Below are 20,995 nucleotides of genomic sequence, written 5' to 3'. Positions count from 1 at the left end.
AGAAGCAGGAACAAGGAGGAAACACTGGCTGTGATCCTGACTTTGGATCTGGATAACCTCTGCATGCAGATCCACAGTATCTGCATGCAGAGGTCCCATCTTAGGAAAAGCTGTAAATGATGCCTTAAATCTAAAACATAGCACCAGCCTTTGAAGAAAATATACATTTAATATTTACAGATTAACATATTTGTAAGACGAAATGTAAAAGCAAACCCAATACAACACAAAGTGATATTTTGATATGTGGGTACATCATTACAACACTGCACAGACCGACATCTGTAACCACTTCCTGATTATTCATCAGTCACCAGTTTGTAATTTGACGCATTGCGGTTATTCCAGGGTATTTTTCACACACACCACATACACATTCATCATCATCACCATTAACCTACACAGAAACCTATAATTTGATGGTTAACATTAATAATTCTCCTTTAACAATACTTCATTGTCAGCGTCGGACTTGCATTCAAGCAGATCATTGGCCGGTCCAGAGGAGATGAAGTGTTTGATGTAGTTGTCATATTTGTACTGGACGTTTCCCTTGAAGAAGTACACATATCCTAGTGGCAAAGGGGATTTATTAATAGCATGTGTTGGGCTTTGAGTAATGCCAAGGAAGGAGCTATGTGTAACATTTGTGTTACGTCTGTCAAATTCCTGATGGCTCTTGTACCCGACGAATCATGGCTTCCTGCATCATTTTATACCAAAATATTAAATGTATATCTACCATCTCTGTCATCTCTTCCATTAGATGAGAAAAAAAGCAATCCCTCTGGTTAGCCCAAGAACTTGTTGCAAGTTGCACACACTATTTCATATAAATGGAAATAGTGTGTGACGCCCTCACACAGCTTCTACTTGCTGGGATGCTGACATTGTGTGACAAAATATATTTGTTGGTTTAACATCTTGGTAACATAAAATGAGAGAATGAGAACATGCAGAGAATCAAATACAGGATAAGTGTGGCAGCCATAATGCACACACACACACATGTATGTATGATTAATGTTAAATGTAATCCTGGCCTAAGAAATCTACCCAGTGGCACTGAAATGTCACATTTGGGTTAAAAGTTTGATATCAATCTAATTAAAGGAATCCTATTGTTTGCATTCACATACCTGTATATGACTTAGTGTGCATTTTTATCTTAATTGCAGTACAGATAAATTACATTTATATGCCATTTAAACCAAAGGGAGCAAGGTAGTACCCTCATATGAGACAGCTGCATCTAGGGGAGTGGGAATTCCTGGCAATTGCTCCTCTGTAGGTGTTGGTGATTCGTCCATTTTATTGTGCTCCTCATTATACCTAAACATCATAAAGATAAGAAATGATAAAATGCACAGTAGATCCATTTCTATTGCAGATTTGCATACAGTATAATTCCAAAATGACAGCTCTCGTTAATGACATCAGCAGTTATTCTGATCTTCAGCTGATCAACCACAGATGATGACAGATATCCTGTTCTGCTTTATTCAACGAGATATGTGGTAACTGTATTGGACAGTGAGTAAGAGGTACTATGGTTGTTAACAAAACATTCTATTGCAATTTAATGGCAATTCGCATTATTTCAGCGCGGGGCGCTGGATTGGAAAAGGATCGCTATGATTAAGTACCGCCACAGGGAAACGAATGAGGCGATACTTCCTGGTCTCCCTGCAGGCAAATAAACGTCCAGAGCAACATTGGGGATATTTCAACATTTCTCCAGACATACTAATCTGAGTGAAAAGACAATCAGTAACATGTATTCTATTGACTTTCAACACATGCAATTTAGCCTAGATCCAGATATTCATACGCTGTATGTTCAGACCGGTTCATATAAGCAAATAATAGCAGAAACATTTCAAGAGTACTCAGCCAGTGTGGAATCATAAATACCTCCAACACTCATTTCCAGTGAAGAACAAAGTGTATCGAGCTTTACGGAAGTGAAGAGCAGCATCCACGGATTTCACTCTGGAGGGGAAACCCAACTCAGAGATGTTTCTTGGAAAACCTTCCATGAGGTCTAACTGCCTCATCATCCAGTGCTGATGACCTGAAGCAAACACACCAGTGTCTCAGCCATATGTCACATTCAGTCGACATTCAGTTCAAACTCATTATGCTCTTTTAGAATAGATTACCTTTAAAAAAGGCAATGAAATGATCCTCCACATTCTGATAGGCAGCATCCAAGTAAGCAGGAATGCTGTCTGACCACAGGCCGCTAATCAGAGTGATTCCTGTTTCATCAAACTGTGGATGTTTTGGCCACATAAATCTGGAAAAGTTATTACAACATTTTCCAAAATTCCACAGCAAGTCCAAGAGCCATTGTGTTAGGGAGAGATCAGGTGAGCAGCCATTGTACCTGTCACCCTCTAAGTGGATATACTGGGACACTGCACATACCTTTCTTTGAAAAACACAACCTCCCGATGTAAATTTGTCACAGCATCAAAAGATAAATCTGGATCACATTTGTCAGGTGTTCTTGGTGGAGGATTGTTCAAGGACAGTGAGGCAAAATTGGGATTGCTACCTGAGCAACAAAAGGAAATCACACAATGTCTTAACAGGATCAAAAATGAACCAGACTTGTGACCATCAGATAAGCTCTATTGAAAATGTAAATAAAACGGTAAATAACGGATCGGATGTTTTATTATGTGTCCGCAATGAGAAGATAACATAGGACTATAGGAATTAGAAATCTATTTGATGACGACATCCAGTGCAACATATTAGGCAACATGTGTCGGTCTAATGAAACATTGGGCTCTGTGTGTGAGTCTTAGATACTTGCACATCTTAGTGGAGTATAATGAAATTACAATGACATGTGCATTAAAGATATGAGACAATTAAATAATGAATGAGTTAGGAGCAAACCTTAAGTCAATATTGAGGTATAAATAACACCCGAAGCTGGGAGAGGCTGTCCACAATGCAGCCGCAGTGTATTGCTGGTAATGTAAGAGCTAGTTGTATGTGCCTTTTGACTCACCATACATGTGTTGAACGTCTTCAACATCTTGGAAGGACAGCTGAATGTCAGAATTTGGGACAAAGTTGTACACTGGGTACATGATGGCCCCGGGGTCAGAGGAGTGTGGGAGCCCAAGAGCATGGCCAAACCCATGCACCCATTGAAACCTATAGAAGAAAAATAAGTTGTATGGAGACTATCATGTTTGAGGTTAATTTGTCAGAATGTCATTGGTCAAGAAAAAATGGTATGGAGAGGCCACAAAATCTGTCTTATATTGTGTGTTTATATGTTGAGTGAAAGATTTACATTTGTTTTGAGATTTATTCAGGAAAAAAATGAAATATATGTGCAAATATTTAGGTCTGTTTTCTGTAAAAATCACTTTAGTTGTCTTTGTACCTGTAGGGCCACCAGACTAAGGACATTTTTCAATGGATCTCTACACCATATTTATTTTGTTTTGATTATTTTGTGCACATAAAATGTTAACTATGTACATTATATTAATGTTTTGCGGTACACAAAATTATTCAATGTTTTATTTAAAAGTCTTTTTTCTGCTCAAACTTGAATTGGGACAACTGTAGCTTGGGTCTCTTATATCTTCTTGTAGATTGCTCAACAGGTGTGTGGCAGGTTGTCATAGTGATAACAGAGCACAGGGTCAGGATTTTGCCCTTAAGTCACACCAGAGGGCAATTTTTACCATTAGTACCAGTAGCATTAAAGCTCCACTCCAGGGTCCCTCCTTTGCCATCAAAGGGCGAACCGTCCTTATGGTCTGCAACAAACACAGTGTCCAGTTAAACATGATATTAAATATGTCCTCTAAGATTGACACATTTAAGGATCCTTGGGCAACTTAACCTGGCAGATCAGGCCTCTCTAGAGCTCACCATCACTGTGGAAGGAGATTACAATGTCAGCTTCTCTCCTGCTCCTCTTACGAAAATTGGGGATATTGCGAGTCAAAGGTTTCAGATATTTCAGAATTGACAATATATCCATAGAAAGCACAAGACGGGCACAGAATATAGACTGTGTGTGGAATAACATGTTCACTACAATTATCGTCTCACACACACACACACACACACACGCACACGCACGCACGCACGCACGCACGCCTGCACACACACACACACACACACACACACACACACACACACACACACACACACACGAACACACACACACACACACACACAACTCGCACCCACACACACTCACTACAACCAAAGACAACAGGTACTTTAGCAACCAGGAACTGAAGTTTCAGTTTCAGATTTCATATTGAGCTAAAGTGATGAGCCATTTGAGAATTATTCTGAATTTATGAGGTGTGTATATAAATTACTGTGCTGTTGTGACACAAAAGCTGAGGTTTAACCTCTACCGCATAGCTCCAAAAGATACATATGGATTTCAGAAATCCCGTATGGACCAAGTGAGTGGACTGGTAGCTGGTGAGTTGCCAGTTTGCCTCCAGGGCACTGCCGAGGTGCCTGAGCAAGGCACCGAACCCCCAACTGCTCCACGGGCGTGTACAATGGCTGTAGTGCATGTGTTTGTGTGTGTGATATGTAGGGGGTGCAAGACAAATATCAATTGCATGTGATTGCTGTGAATTGCATGCAACATGACAAGAATAAAGTATCTTAATCTTAATCTTAATACAAAGATATTTATATTTTGAGGCTGATCCAGACTAGGATTAGTGCTTCCACTGCTGATCATAATGGTAATTGAGTAACGTACGTAATGATACTTATCATGTTTCTAAGCCTAATTGTTAAAAGAAAACTGAAGGACAACACATCAGACATAGCAAACAGAATCAAAATAGTTTTCAGGAAAGAGTTAGTTAGTATGTGATAGCAAGATACGACAACACTTGACATCATACTGTAAAAACTGTATCTATGAGATCATCGAACCAACAACGCTGACATCATCCAGGCCTCCGTGTCCACACCACTGTCATGTTTACACAACATTGGGCAGCTGTGGTTTTCTGCTGTTGCCATGTCTGTCAACCTATTGTTTCAATTTACTTGAACATTACATTGCCTGTTTTGCTTCAGGGTCTCAGCTCTCGTTTCTCTATCTCTGGCTCTCGCTTCGAAAAAAGTAAAACAACAATAAAAATAAATACACAACCTTCTTTCTTTTCTCTTTCTCACCACCCTTTCTGTATCAAAATCCTTCCAAAATGTCCCATAACTGTATGTGTCATGTCAAATGCTTTCTTCAATAAAAAATATATATTAAAAAAGAATACGATAACATGATATATTACAGGAAATAATTGATAATTGATTGAAGAACATATTAAGACTTATGTAAACTTAACTTTTGCAAGGTAATAACAAGAGATCCATAGATGGCAGTGTGGGACTACATATCAACAGACATGCCCTTGGGATTTCATCAGTGTGTTGTAAAGTTGGTTTTAGATAAGCATACATTCTGGATATTACATGGCATCAAATGGAAGTAGGAACATTGTATGTATGTATGTATGTATGTGTGTATGTATGTATGTGTGTGTGTGTGTGTGTGTGTTTGTATGTATGTATGTATGTATGTATGTAGTTCAAGTTTCAAGTTTGTTTGTCATACTCAAAACTCTTCCAACCCCAAAAACTCTTTGAAACTTTCTCGTCCCTCCTCCATCCCCCACCCCCTCCTCCCCCCTCCTCCCTCCTCCCTGACAATTTCGCCAACTTCTTCGACAAGAAGGTTAACCATATCCGATCTTCCTTCCCTCACCCCCCAGCTGTCCTGTCTCTACCACCCTCTCCCTCTTCTCCCTCCCCACCTCCCTCTCTGTCTATTTTCTCCCCTCTCCGCTAAGGAGGTCCTTCACCTCGTCACATCTAGCCACCCCACCACCTGCTCCCTTGACCCTGTCCCCTCCTCTCTCCTTCAGTCTGCTGCACCTGATCTTCTTCCCTACCTGACCCACCTCATTAACACGTCTTTGGCTTCTGGCTCTTTCCCCTCTGCTTTCAAGACTGCCAGAGTCACTCCCCTTCTAAAGAAACCAACTCTTGACCCTTCAGACATCAAGAACTACAGACCGGTATCCCTTCTACCCTTCCTATCTAAAACTCTTGAACGTGCTGTCATCAATCAACTGTCCCTGTACATCCACCAGAACAACCTCTTGGACCCCCACCAGTCCGGCTTCAAGGTGGGCCACTCAACTGAGACGGCCCTCCTGGCAGTGACCGAGTCACTCCAAACTGCTAGAGCGAACTCTCTCTCCTCTGTCCTGATTCTCCTGAACCTTTCTGCAGCATTCGACACGGTGATCCACCAGATCCTTCTCTCTACCCTGGAGGGAATGGGTGTCTCGGGCTCTGCACTCTCCATGTTCGCGTCCTACCTGACAGGTCGCTCCTACCAGGTAACACTGAGAGGTTCTGTTTCGAAACGACGTAGGCTCACCACTGGGGTTCCGCAAGGTTCGGTCTTGGGCCCTCTTCTTTTCTCCCTCTACACAACATCTCTTGGTTCTGTTATCCACTCCCATAACTTCTCCTACCACTGCTATGCTAATGACAACCAGATGATTCTGTCATTTCCCCCTTCTGACACCCAAGTGGAGACGCCCATCGCTGCTTGCCTGGCAGACATCTCGGGGTGGATGTCGAAGCACCACCTGAAGCTCTACCTGGACAAGACTGAGATGATGTTTCTCCCGGGGAAGGGCTGCCCGCACCGAGACCTGGCCATCACCATAGACGACTCCGTGGTGACGTCTACTCGGACTGCGAGGAATCTGGGTGTGACCCTGGATGACCAACTGTCGTTCTCGGCAAACATCGCTTCTGTGACGCGTTCCTGCAGATTCCTCCTCTACAACATCCGAAGGATTGGTCCCTTCCTCACCGACAAGGCAGCGCAGGTGCTGATCCAGGCTCTTGTCATCTCCCGCCTGGACTACTGCGACTCCCTCCTTGCTGGCGCCCCGGCTTCCGCCATCAGACCTCTGGAGCTCATCCAGAAAGCTGCTGCTCATCTGGTGTTCAACCTCCCCAAGTACTCCCACACGACTAGCCTTCTCCGTTCTCTACACTGGCTCCCTGTAGCTGCTCGCATCCAGTTTGAGACTCTGGTGCTAGCCTACAGGGCAGTGAAAGGAACAGCTCCTTCATACCTCAAGGCTATGGTCAAGCCCTACACCCCCGGCCGCACACTTTGCTCTGCTGCCTCCAGGCGGCTCGCTGCCCCGGCGCTCAGCGGCCCCTCCGCCCAATCGACACGGTCACGGCTTTTCACTGTTCTGGCACCTCAGTGGTGGAATGATCTCCCGACTGATGTCAGGACAGCGGAGTTGCTGCCCATCTTTCGCCGCAGGCTAAAAACCCATCTCTTCAAGAAACACTACCCGGACATAACCTATTTTGTCCTAACTCTTCTGATGCACTTATTTGTTTTCTAATTTGTCCTTTCTAATTTGTCCTTTTTTTCTCATTCATCTTGGTACCGAACTTATTGCACTTCTACTCTAGCTCTGGTTATGCTCTTAGCTGTTGGTTTTGGAAGGAAATGCACTTACGATTTCTTGTGACCCTAAGTTCTTTTATCTACCTTTGTTGAACGCACTTATAGGAAGTCGCTTTGGATAAAAGCGTCTGCTAATAGACCGTTATGTAATGTAATGTAATGTATGTATAGTTCACACAGGGTTCACAATACAATGAATGGGTTATGATGAGGAGGGTCCAGGTCGACTCAGCAGTAAAAGTGCAAACAAAAGTATGACAACTGTACAACAGTATGACAACAATTTGAAGGAGTAAAAAGCTATATATGGTGTAAACTAAATAAGGTGGAATATGGTTCTTGACTTTTTTTAAGATGAAGTTGAAAGTATTAAGGTGCAGACAGCACGTTATCTGGTATGCGGTGTTGGTTTAAGTGTTGGTGTAAGTGTTAGGAGTTGATGGCCCGGTGATAGAAGCTGTCCTTCAGCCTAGTGGTGCGTGCAGCCATGCTCCTGTAACGTCTGCCCGATAGTAACAGGGACAACAGTCGTTCGCGAACGAAACATCTCAAAGAGTCAAGTCAACTCAAGTCAAGTTTATTAAGCTCTTTTAGGTGAACGATGGGAGCCGGCTGCCGAGATATTTTTTCTGCAACTTTATACAAGACAGAATGGTACAGCGAGGACTGAACGTTTGAACTGATGTTGTGCCGTCCGACCAATTCAAGTGAAGACATCAAGCAGGGAGGGCTGGGGCGTGCGGATGGTCTACTACAGGTACAGAGCAGGACAGAGAGAAGCAGAGAGAGAGAGAGATGTGCGGTGAGTGCAGAGCGCAAAATGATGAGTGGCAGCTGGAAAAAGCAGCATTTGGATACATTTTAACAATTGTGACAACATAAAGGCAGTAAGGCAGACTAGCGTGCCTGCTACTGTCACTGCTTCCACAACTGTTGGGACATGGAAGCTCCACCCAGGCTCTCAATCCAGTGTATGTTCTTCCAAACAGAAAACACTCTGGAAAAAAACATTCCAAAACTGTACGAAAGAGAATGTGCTTCACAGCAAGAACATTCCAAAACTATTTCATTTCCTCACGAAAATAGTACCACACTCTCTGTCATCTCACTAACATCAGAACAGACTGAATGCATGTGAAGTACAGATGATATGGGAACTACAGGGGATTCCCAGAATTACAGGGAATGTGTAGGGAAATTGTGACTGATATGTGGACAGACAGAAAAGGTGAAATATGAAAGGTATGGTATTGGTAAAATAGTAAAATAAGTAATAACATTGTTTTGTTTTCTACGAGATCAATATGATGTGAATTTATTCGTGTGAGTTTGACACACTGAAAATGTATGCAGAAAAAAACAAGCTCATGTTGCTGAATTGAGTGTTGTGTATCAACATTTTGTTAATGTTCCCACAAAAGACGCTTATTCAGCTGGTTTGGGTGGATGTTGATGTTGATAAATGTTACTAATAATGTTAAACATGAGTCGCTCTCGGACACTTTTATTTTGTCAAAGTAGCTCTAGAGGCAAAAAGGTTGGAGACCACCGCTTTAAGGTGTATTTTTGAGTGTCTGTTAATGTAATACCTCTTATTTGTTAGTGATCAAAGTACCACAGCGTGTTTATGGTAATATCATGTCACATTTGTGTAAGCAGGTTTGCGGTTTAGCCATCTTCCATCATCCATCATCCATCCTTTTGATGATCATATACAAGCTCACGAAGACAGAATATCTTATTTGGATTATTTAATTTTCGAATCACACTCCCTTATTGTTGTTGATTTGACACACTTACAATACAATACAACAAGCAGCAGCAGTGTAGAAATCACTGTCACAGGAATGCATCAATGTCTTATTATGATCATTGCAATAACAAAAGTAACACAATGAACAGCAAACAAATAAAATAAAAATAAATAAATAATTTTTTTAATAGATTACATCATAAAAAATGTATATTGTTCTTCAGATGTGCTCAGCAAGGGCAAATAAATAGAATAAAAACCAATACATGTAAAAATGTTGTTAGAATTGATTCAATATATTATTAATTTTAACACTTTGGTCTCTCTGGTATATTCATTGTCATTCACAGTGGTTTTTTAGTTGACTCAGGCGGTGAGATGCTCTAGAAGTTAGTGCAGCGCAAGAAGTAGCTGTTCCTCAGCACACGGAACAACCTCCCACTCCTCAGGCTGTACTCAAACATTAAGGGTCCACTGTAGATGTAGGTGAAGCCTGGAAGACACAGGGACAAGGTTAACTGCTGGGACTTTAAGACATCCTATAGCAGAGGTATTCAACTGAAATGAGAAGAGGTCCAGTTGGAGAGAATGTGTTGAAGCAAAGGTCCGGACGATCAGGGACACACGTATGACCGTGGGGGGAATCATATACCTGCGATACCTGCATCTCTCTTCTTAAAGGAGCCATGCACTCTTATAACACTCTAATGTTACTTAAAGACATCTCTCAAGATCCCGAGATGACAAAATATGAATTAATATTGTCAAATATAGCAAATGCATTTCTGATGTTTATTTTACAATATGAAAATGATGGACACCAAGACAAAAATCAGTGAGCACTCCAGCTGGAGCCGAGCCGCACGTCAGCCGACAAAGAGCCGCATGCAGGCAATTTTTTTGGACTAATTAAGGGAAGTTGGATAATTTCCCACGGCACACCTGATGGTCCCTCACGGCACACTAGTGTGCTGCGGCACAGTGGTTGAAAATCACTGTTTTAAACCACTGTTTTGGCTGTAGGTCAGGTTCCGTATGGGACGGTTTCTGGGTCCGGATCCGGGCCGCAGTCCACCTGTTGGTGATCTAGGTCCTATAGACTTCGTTCATTTTCATTTTCCGTACTTTTTGTACTTTCTTAGTACAGCTCGAAAATGCTGCTCACCTCTGTGCTGGAAACCTGCTGTCACCTTGCCAGTCAGACCAGAGAAGGTTTCATCCACCCGCTTGGGGAATCCCTTATCCATCGTCTTTCTGGCCTCATCATAACTGAACAAACAGAGACAATAATTAGACTCTTTCACTGCTTGTAAACTAAACAGATATTAGGCTAAAGAATAGACTATAAAACATACCTGTAGTACTCGGTGCCAACAAAGAGCAGAGTCTTGCCAGAGTCAACATCATAGAGGGCAGCATCAACCTTCTTCACGGTTTTAGATAGACCAAAACTGGAAAGTGTTTTGGGATAACCACGCACAAGGTCATAGCCAGAGAAAGCCCAGACCTGACGACCTGTAGAGATAAGAAAAGATTTATTAGCAGATGTATAAAGCTTACGAATGTAGACTTTGAAACGGCTTCAGCCTCAGGCACTGTAGATGTAGATAACACATGCCTTTGAAGAGAATGACGTTGTCTGATTGTCTGCTTTCATACGCGGCATCGATGTTGACAGGTGCACTGGGCCAGAAATTTGTGATCAGACTCTGCTGAGGTGTGTTGCTCTGAGGGTAACTACGCCAGAAGAAGCTGAAAACACAAACAACACTTTTAAGTATACAGGCCAGCATTTCTATGGGCGAGAAACAACCCCTGATTAACTTTACATTACAATGTCTGGATGTTGTTGTTAATGTTACTAGCTCACCGGTCTTTGAAGAAGAGCATCTCTCCTCGCAGGCTAGCAACGGCATCCAGGACCATGGTGGAGTCACAGGAGTCGGGAGTAGTGGGGGGAAGGGGTGCAAGGGGATCCTGATCAGGGTTTGGACCTGGAGGTGGAATAAAATCAGAAACCAAATATTTAGAAACCCCTGCCATTCATGAAACGCATGTTATGTAACAGTGCTGTAACAGCATTTGTACAGGTATTTGCCAATTTGTACTAACCATAGAGAGACTGGATGCCATTGACATCATCCCGGGGCAGGACAAAGGTTTCAGGATTACTATAGGTGTACGTAGGGTACATGAGCGCACCGGGGTCAGTAGAGTGAGTCAGACCCAGGGAGTGGCCAAACTCATGGGCAGCTACCATGAAGAGGACATAGCCTGCAGCAGAAAAATGCAGCTCATTAGGCGTTTTGGTGAAGAGCATTTTCATCAGCATACCAACTCCATTTGTCTGTGACATAATGTTTCAAACTTAAAAAAAACTCACCTGTGTCGGAGCGGAAGGTGAATGTCTCATCTTCATCAAAATGGGCATCTCCTCCAATGCCAGGGGACGGGGCAAAGGCATGAGCAAGGATACCGTCAGGGCCATCAAAGGGGTAGAAATCACCATGATCTATACACAAGAGCAGATTCAAGTAAGTGGATAGAACTTCTAGGTCCAGATGATGTATATTCATGTGTGCTGTGTTTAATATAATTGAAGAGGCAGAAACACTTACAAGCTGGTGTGTGGTGTGTTCATGCTGAAAATGTTATACTTACTTTGGCGACCAAAGGAGATCATGATGTCAGCTGTGCCGCTATAGATCCTTGTGAATCTCAGAGGAGTGACCTTGGCCCAAACCTGCAGAGCTTTTGCTATGGAGTCATCTACCTCAGCCTGGGACATGTCAGGAGTATAGTTCTCAATCCTATAGATCACAAACACAATCAGGTAAGAAAACAAATACTAATTGAATTGTAAGAATAAAGAGGTTCTCCCTCGTGCAATCCTGGTTTTGCGCATTCACCTGTATGTGAGGCTGTTTGTCTGCCACTTGAAGTTGTTTCCAAAGGTAGAGAAATGGGCAACATTGGTATCAGTGACGCCACAGCGAGGCTTCTTCATCACCTCCATGGTGTTGGTATCCAGCCTCCCGGTGATCTCGAGACCAAAGAATCTTTGCATCTCACTCAGCTGCCTGATCACCGGGCTGATGTCTCGTCTGTATCTTGGACCCGTCTGCTCTGTAAGGTTGAAGAACCTCTTCAGATAGTTCTGCGAGAAAGAGTTAAAGACAGTATTATATTATATATACATGTATATTTGTGTATTATCAGCTGCACAACAGGAAGGAAGAAGGGCAAACTTTATGCGCTGTAATCAACTACATTATGGACATTTAGTATTAACTACAGAACACATCACTAAATATCATGATATAGAACACAACATAACAAGTTCATATAATGTTATAATTGCAAAATACAAATAATACATGAGACTGCAAGCAAGAGCACTTACCTCTGCAAAATGTTCATCTTGCACAGTAGGTTGTAATACTGGCACACAGTAGGCTGTGACTGCCAGGCTAAGTAGAACACACAAGTTGAAAGTCTTCATGATTCCTTGTTCAAGATGATTTGTGTTTCTGTGCTGAAGGCTGCAGGGTTTTATAGGCCGGAGACTGGGAGTGTTGAGTAATTACCTACTAGGAAATGTCCCTTTTATGGACAGAAGAGGACGTTTGGCTTTGATTGCTCACCGACAAAACTCTTTCCCAAACAAGATAGTGTAAATATCACCTCGTTGTGATTTTAATGTTTGGAAATTTTTCGAGAATCAGATATTTGTGTACTGATTCTATTGCACCCTTTTATTTCAAATCTGCCTCCCATGTTCCCACAACCTTCGTCGGCCATGGCTTCTTGCTGTTTCAATTTACTTGTACTTGTGCCTAATTTACCTCAAGGTCTAAGTTCTCCTTTCTCTCTCTCCCTCTGGCTCTCTGCCTTTCTTCGAAAAAAGTTAAAGTTGGCCATGGTTTTGCAATATTCAGTATTGTCTCAGATACATTTGCCAACAACAGCAACTGCAGTCAACAAGAGCTGTTATTTACTATTTAATCCAGTTTTGCATCAAAACTGTGCGACGTTTTACAGTTCATCAAGACATTTACTGTATATGATGATGTTTTAATATTTAGGTTGATAATTACAAGACATTTAAAATCACAAATAATTGAAAAAGTTAAGCCCAATTTACACCTTGTACTTAAATGTGATCAGTATCCAGATGTGTTTGCCGCATATAATATACATGTGCTGGATTCTCAGTGAGGCCCATCCAGGTGCAAATGTAACCCATGCAGCTCAGATTCATTCAGGATATCAAATCCATCAATCAATTGATGCAAAATGTGATAAGTTGTTTTGAAAAATGGAAGAAGCAGGAACAAGGAGGAAACACTGGCTGTGATCCTGACTTTGGATCTGGATAACCTCTGCATGCAGATCCACAGTATCTGCATGCAGAGGTCCCATCTTAGGAAAAGCTGTAAATGATGCCTTTAATCTAAAACATAGCACCAGCCTTTGAAGAAAATATACATTTAATATTTACAGATTAACATATTTGTAAGACGAAATGTAAAAGCAAACCCAATACAACACAAAGTGATATTTTGATATGTGGGTACATCATTACAACACTGCACAGACCGACATCTGTAACCACTTCCTGATGATTCATCAGTCACCAGTTTGTAATTTGACGCATTGCGGTTATTCCAGGGTATTTTTCACACACACCACATACACATTCATCATCATCACCATTAACCTACACAGAAACCTATAATTTGATGGTTAACATTAATAATTCTCCTTTAACAATACTTCATTGTCAGCCTCGGACTTGCATTCAAGCAGATCATTGGCCGGTCCAGCGGAGATGAAGTGTTTGATGTCGTTGTCATATTAGTACTGGACTTTTCCCTTGAAGAAGTACACATATCCTAGTGGCAAAGGGGATTTATTAATAGCATGTGTTGGGCTTTGAGTAATGCCAAGGAAGGAGCTATGTGTAACATTTGTGTAACGTCTGTCAAATTCCTGATGGCTCTTGTACCCGACGAATCATGGCTTCTGCTGAGAACATGCAGAGAATCAAATACAGGATATGTGTGGCAGCCATAATGCACAGACACACACATGTATGTATGACTAATGTTAAATGTAATCCTGGCCTAAGAAATCTACCCAGTGGCACTGAAATGTCATATTTGGGTTAAAAGTTTGATATCAATCTGATTAAAGGAATCCTATTGTTTGCATTCACATACCTGTATATGACTTAGTGTGCATTTTTGTCTCAATTGCAGTACAGATAAATTAAATTTATATGCCATTTAAACCAAAGGGAGCAAGGTAGTACCCTCATATGAGACAGCTGCATCTAGGGGAGTGGGAATTCCTGGCAATTTCTCCTCTATAGGTGTTGGTGATTCGTCCATTTTATTGTGCTCCTCATTATACCTAAACATCATAAAGATAAGAAATGATAAAATGCACAGTAGATCCCTTTCTATTGGAGATTTGCATACAGTATAATTCCACAATGACAGCTCTCGTTAATGACATCAGCAGTTATTCTGATCTTCAGCTGATCAACCACAGATGATGACATATATCCAAAGAACCAAAGCAATGAGGACATGCTGTTCTGCTTTATTCAACGAGATATGTGGTAACTGTATTGGACAGTGAGTAAGAGGTACTATGGTTGTTTACCCAAAGTGGGGGGCACAGAGCTACTGCAGAGGGGGCGGGGCGCTGGATTGGAAAAGGAGCGCTATGATTAAGTACCGCCACAGGGAAACAAATGAGGCGATACTTCCTGGTCTCGCTGTAGGCAAATAAACGTCCAGAGCAACATTGGGGATATTTCAACATTTCTCCAGACATGCTAATCTGAGTGAAAAGACAATCAGTAACATGTATTCTATTGACTTTCAACGCATGCAATTTAGCCTAGATCCAGATATTCATACGCTGTATGTTCAGACCGGTTCATACAAGCAAATAATAGCAGAAACATTTCAAGAGTACTCAGCCAGTGTGGAATCATAAATACCACCAACACTCATTTCCAGTGAAGAACAAAGTGTATCGAGCTTTACGGAAGTGAAGAGCAGCATCCACGGATTTCACTCTGGAGGGGAAACCCAACTCAGAGATGTTTCTTGGAAAACCTTCCATGAGGTCTAACTGCCTCATCATCCAGTACTGATGACCTGAAGCAAACACACCAGTGTCTCAGCCATATGTCACATTCAGTCGACATTCAGTTCAAACTCATTGTGCTCTTTTAAAATAGATTACCTTTAAAAAAAGGCATTGAAATGATCCTCCACATTCTGATAGGCAGCATCCAAGTAAGCAGGAATGCTGTCTGACCACAGGCCGCTGATCAGAGTGATTCCTGTTTCATCAAACTGTGGATGTTTTCGCCACATAAATCTGGAAAAGTTATTACAACATTTTCCAAAATTCCACAGCAAGTCCAAGAGCCATTGTGTTAGGGAGAGATCAGGTGAGCAGCCATTGTACCTGTCACCCTCTAAGTGGATATACTGGGACACTGCACATACCTTTCTTTGAAAAACACAACCTCCCGATGTAAATTTGTCACAGCATCAAAAGATAAATCTGGATCACATTTGTCAGGTGTTCTTGGTGGAGGATTGTTCAAGGACAGTGAGGCAAAATTGGGATTGCTACCTGAGCAACAAAAGGAAATCACACACTGTCTTAACAGGATCAAAAATGAACCAGACTTGTGACCATCAGGTAAGCTCTATTGAAAATGTGTAAGTATATACAGGATATCTTTTTAAAATCTTAAAACGGTAAATAACGGATCGGATGTTTTATGTGTCCGCAATGAGAAGATAACATAGGACTATAGGAATTAAAAATCTTGATGACATCCAGTGCAACATATTGCAACATGTGTCGGTCTAATGAAACATTGGGCTCTGTGTGTGAGTCTTAGATACTTGCACATCTTAGTGGAGTATAATGAAATTACAATGACATGTGCATTAAAGATATGAGACAACTAAATAATGAATGAGTTAGGAGCAAAGCTTAAGTCAATATTGAGGTATAAATAACATCCGAAGCTGGGAGAGGCTGTCCACAATGCAGCCGCAGTGTATTGCTGGTAATGTAAGAGCTAGTTTTATGTGCCTTTTGACTCACCATACATGTGTTGAACGTCTTCAACATCTTGGAAGGACAGCTGAATGTCAGAATTTGGGACAAGGTTGTACACTGGGTACATGATGGCCCCGGGGTCAGAGGAGTGTGGGAGCCCAAGAGCATGGCCAAACCCATGCACCGCTACAGCATATAGATTGAAACCTATAGAAGAAAAATAAGTTGTATGGAGACTATCATGTTTGAGGTTAATTTGTCAGAATGTCATTGGTCAAGAAAAAATGGTATGCAGAGGCCACAAAATCTGTCTTATATTGTGTGTTTATATGTTGAGTGAAAGATTTACATTTGTTTTGAGATTTATTCAGGAAAAAATGAAATATGTGCAAATATTTAGGTCTGTTTTCTGTAAAATCACTTTAGTTGTCTTTGTACCTGTAGGGCCACCAGACTAAGGACATTTTTCAATGGATCTCTACACCATATTTATTTTGTTTTGATTATTTTGTGCACATAAAATGTTAACTATGTACATTATATTAATGTTTTAGGGTACACAAAATTATTCAATGTTTTATTTAGAAGTCTTTTTTCTGCTCAAACTTGAATTGGGACAACTGTAGCTTGGGTCTCTTATATCTTCTTGTAGATTGCTCAACAGGTGTGTGGCAGGTTGTCATAGTGATAACAGAGCACAGGGTCAGGGTCACCCTCACCGTGGAAGGAGATAACAATGTCAGCTTCTCTCCTGCTCCTCTTAGGAAAATTGATTGGTGTAACATTAGCCCACAGCTTCCACGCAGCACGGAAGACTTTGTGCAGCCGTGAGGCCCGGATGGTCCTGCTGTAGCTGAGCATTCTCAGGGTCTTAGCTTGCATTTTTGGGTGTGAAAGTGTGTGAAAGTGTGTGTTTGTGTGTGTGTGTGTGTGTGTGTGTGTGTGTGTGTGTGTGTGTGTGTGTGTGTGTGTGTCTTTGTGTCTTTGTGTCTGTGTGTCTGTGTGTGTGTGTCCTGAAGCCTGCTGATAATTATCTAAGACAGTATTGAACATACTGACTGCTACTATGTGTTTGTTTGTGTATTTGTGTGTGTATTTGTGTGTGTGTGTGTGTGTGTGTGTGTGTGTGTGTGTGTGTGTGTGTGTGTGTGTGTGTGTGTGTGTGTTTGTGTGTGTGAGTGTGGGCGCGTGCGTGTGTGTGTGTTGAAGACAGGGTTACAAGTGTATGGCAAGGGGAAACAAACAATTGGGGATATTGCGAGTCAAAGGTTTCAGATATTTCAGATTTGACAATATATCCATAGGAAGCATAAGACGGGCACAGAATATAGACTGTGTGTGGAATAACATGTTCACTACAATTATCGTCACACACACACACACACACACACACACACACACATAACACGCACCCACACACACTCACTACAACCAAAGACAACAGGTACTTTAGCAACCAGGAACTGAAGTTTCAGTTTCAGATTTCATATTGAGCTCAAGTGATGAGCCATTTGAGAATTATTCTGAATTTATGAGGTGTGTATATAAATTACTGTGCTGTTGTGACACAAAAGCTGAGGTTTATCCTCTACCTCATAGCTCCAAAAGATACATATGGATTTCAGAAATCCCGTATGGACCAAGTGAATGGACTGGTAGCTGGTGATTTGCCAGTTTGCCTCCAGGGCACTGCCGAGGTGCCTGAGCAAGGCACCGAACCCCCAACTGCTCCACGGGCGTGTACAATGGCTGTAGTGCATGTGTTTGTGTGTGTGATATGTAGGGGGTGCAAGACAAATATCAATTGCATGTGATTGCTGTGAATTGCATGCAACATGACAAGAATAAAGTATCTTAATCTTAATCTTAATACAAAGATATTTATATTTTGAGGCTGATCCAGACTAGGATTAGTGCTTCCACTGCTGATCATAATGGTAATTGAGTAATGTACGTAATGATACTTATCATGTTTCTAAGCCTAATTGTTAAAAGAAAACTGAAGGACAACACATCAGACATAGCAAACAGAATCAAAATAGATTTCAGGAAAGAGTTAGTTAGTATGTGATAGCAAGATACGACAACACTTGACATCATACTGTAAAAACTGTATCTATGAGATCATCGAACCAACAACGCTGACATCATCCAGGCCTCCGTGTCCACACCACTGTCATGTTTACACAACATTGGGCAGCTGTGGTTTTCTGCTGTTGCCATGTCTGTCAACCTATTGTTTCAATTTACTTGAACATTACATTGCCTGTTTTGCTTCAGGGTCTCAGCTCTCGTTTCTCTATCTCTGGCTCTCGCTTCGAAAAAAGTAAAACAACAATAAAAATAAATACACAACCTTCTTTCTTTTCTCTTTCTCACCACCCTTTCTGTATCAAAATCCTTCCAAAATGTCCCATAACTGTATGTGTCATGTCAAATACTTTCTTCAAAAAAAAATATATATTAAAAAAGAATACGATAACATGATATATTACAGGAAATAATTGATAATTGATTGAAGAACATATTAAGACTTATGTAAACTTAACTTTTGCAAGGTAATAAGAGATCCATAGATGGCAGTGTGGGACTACATATCAACAGACATGCCCTTGGGATTTCATCAGTGTGTTGTAAAGTTGGTGTTAGATAAGCATACATTCTGTATATTACATGGCATCAAATGGAAGTAGGAACATTGTATGTATGTATGTATGTATGTGTGTATGTATGTATGTGTGTGTGTGTGTGTGTGTGTGTGTGTTTGTATGTATGTATGTATGTATGTATGTATGTAGTTCAAGTTTCAAGTTTGTTTGTCATACTCAAAACTCTTCCAACCCCAAAAACTCTTTGAAACTTTCTCGTCCCTCCTCCATCCCCCAGCCCCTCCTCCCTCCTCCTCCCTCCCCCCTGACAATTTCGCCAACTTCTTCGACAAGAAGGTTAACCATATCCGATCTTCCTTCCCTCACCCCCCAGCTGTTTTGTCTCTACCACCCTCTCCCTCTTCTCCCTCCCCACCTCCCTCTCTGTCTATTTTCTCCCCTCTCCGCTAAGGAGGTCCTTCACCTCGTCACATCTAGCCACCCCACCACCTGCTCCCTTGACCCTGTCCCCTCCTCTCTCCTTCAGTCTGCTGCACCTGATCTTCTTCCCTACCTGACCCACCTCATTAACACGTCTTTGGCTTCTGGCTCTTTCCCCTCTGCTTTCAAGACTGCCAGAGTCACTCCCCTTCTAAAGAAACCAACTCTTGACCCTTCAGACATCAAGAACTACAGACCGGTATCCCTTCTACCCTTCCTATCTAAAACTCTTGAACGTGCTGTCATCAATCAACTGTCCCTGTACATCCACCAGAACAACCTCTTGGACCCCCACCAGTCCGGCTTCAAGGTGGGCCACTCAACTGAGACGGCCCTCCTGGCAGTGACCGAGTCACTCCAAACTGCTAGAGCGAACTCTCTCTCCTCTGTCCTGATTCTCCTGAACCTTTCTGCAGCATTCGACACGGTGATCCACCAGATCCTTCTCTCTACCCTGGAGGGAATGGGTGTCTCGGGCTCTGCACTCTCCATGTTCGCGTCCTACCTGACAGGTCGCTCCTACCAGGTAACACTGAGAGGTTCTGTTTCGAAACGACGTAGGCTCACCACTGGGGTTCCGCAAGGTTCGGTCTTGGGCCCTCTTCTTTTCTCCCTCTACACAACATCTCTTGGTTCTGTTATCCACTCCCATAACTTCTCCTACCACTGCTATGCTGATGACACCCAGATGATTCTGTCATTTCCCCCTTCTGACACCCAAGTGGAGACGCCCATCGCTGCTTGCCTGGCAGACATCTCGGGGTGGATGTCAAAGCACCACCTGAAGCTCTACCTGGACAAGACTGAGATGATGTTTCTCCCGGGGAAGGGCTGCCCGCACCGAGACCTGGCCATCACCATAGACGACTCCGTGGTGACGTCTACTCGGACTGCGAGGAATCTGGGTGTGACCCTGGATGACCAACTGTCGTTCTCGGCAAACATCGCTTCTGTGACGCGTTCCTGCAGATTCCTCCTCTACAACATCCGAAGGATTGGTCCCTTCCTCACCGACAAGGCAGCGCAGGTGCTGATCCAGGCTCTTGTCATCTCCCGCCTGGACTACTGCGACTCCCTCCTTGCTGGCGCCCCGGCTTCCGCCATCAAACCTCTGGAGCTCGTCCAGAAAGCTGCTGCTCATCTGGTGTTCAACCTCCCCAAGTACTCCCACACGACTAGCCTTCTCCGTTCTCTACACTGGCTCCCTGTAGCTGCTCGCATCCAGTTTGAGACTCTGGTGCTAGCCTACAGGGCAGTGAAAGGAACAGCTCCTTCATACCTCAAGGCTATGGTCAAGCCCTACACCCCCGGCCGCACACTTTGCTCTGCTGCCTCCAGGCGGCTGGCTGCCCCGGCGCTCAGCGGCCCCTCCGCCCAATCGACACGGTCACGGCTTTTCACTGTTCTGGCACCTCAGTGGTGGAATGATCTCCCGACTGATGTCAGGACAGCGGAGTTGCTGCCCATCTTTCGCCGCAGGCTAAAAACCCATCTCTTCAAGAAACACTACCCGGACATAACCTATTTTGT

The 20,995-nt window shown here is 42.6% G+C and overlaps 2 protein-coding genes and 1 pseudogene across 2 annotated transcripts; all 3 read right to left on the bottom strand.

Annotated features, from left to right (window-relative positions):
* Positions 1–429: 429 nt before the first annotated feature.
* On the bottom strand, positions 430–3,435 carry LOC143009189 (collagenase 3-like). The gene is made up of 6 exons (XM_076161201.1): positions 3,410–3,435; positions 3,026–3,174; positions 2,414–2,560; positions 1,915–2,074; positions 1,232–1,332; positions 430–572 (listed from the first exon to the last, which is right to left on the bottom strand). The coding sequence occupies exons 1-6, from the start codon at positions 3,433–3,435 to the stop codon at positions 430–432; spliced, it is 726 nt and encodes a 241-aa protein (XP_076017316.1).
* A 5,828-nt stretch (positions 3,436–9,263) lies between these two features.
* Positions 9,264–12,813, bottom strand: LOC143009274 (collagenase 3-like). Its single transcript, XM_076161351.1, has 10 exons — positions 12,682–12,813; positions 12,188–12,435; positions 11,940–12,088; positions 11,662–11,790; positions 11,391–11,552; positions 11,149–11,272; positions 10,897–11,030; positions 10,634–10,793; positions 10,444–10,547; positions 9,264–9,771 (listed from the first exon to the last, which is right to left on the bottom strand). The coding sequence occupies exons 1-10, from the start codon at positions 12,778–12,780 to the stop codon at positions 9,662–9,664; spliced, it is 1,419 nt and encodes a 472-aa protein (XP_076017466.1). The 5' UTR covers positions 12,781–12,813; the 3' UTR covers positions 9,264–9,661.
* Positions 12,814–13,919: 1,106 nt separating this feature from the next.
* Positions 13,920–17,258, bottom strand: LOC143009188 (collagenase 3-like; annotated as a pseudogene).
* Between the last annotated feature and the right edge of the window lie 3,737 nt (positions 17,259–20,995).

The sequence above is a fragment of the Genypterus blacodes genome, unplaced genomic scaffold, assembly GCF_046128005.1.
Source record: "Genypterus blacodes isolate CSIRO-AG114 ecotype Tasmania unplaced genomic scaffold, CSIRO-AGI_Gbla_v1 ptg000111l_1, whole genome shotgun sequence".
Taxonomy (NCBI): domain Eukaryota; kingdom Metazoa; phylum Chordata; class Actinopteri; order Ophidiiformes; family Ophidiidae; genus Genypterus; species Genypterus blacodes.
Note: the sequence above shows the minus strand (reverse complement) of the source record. Positions and strands in the feature narration are given on the sequence as shown.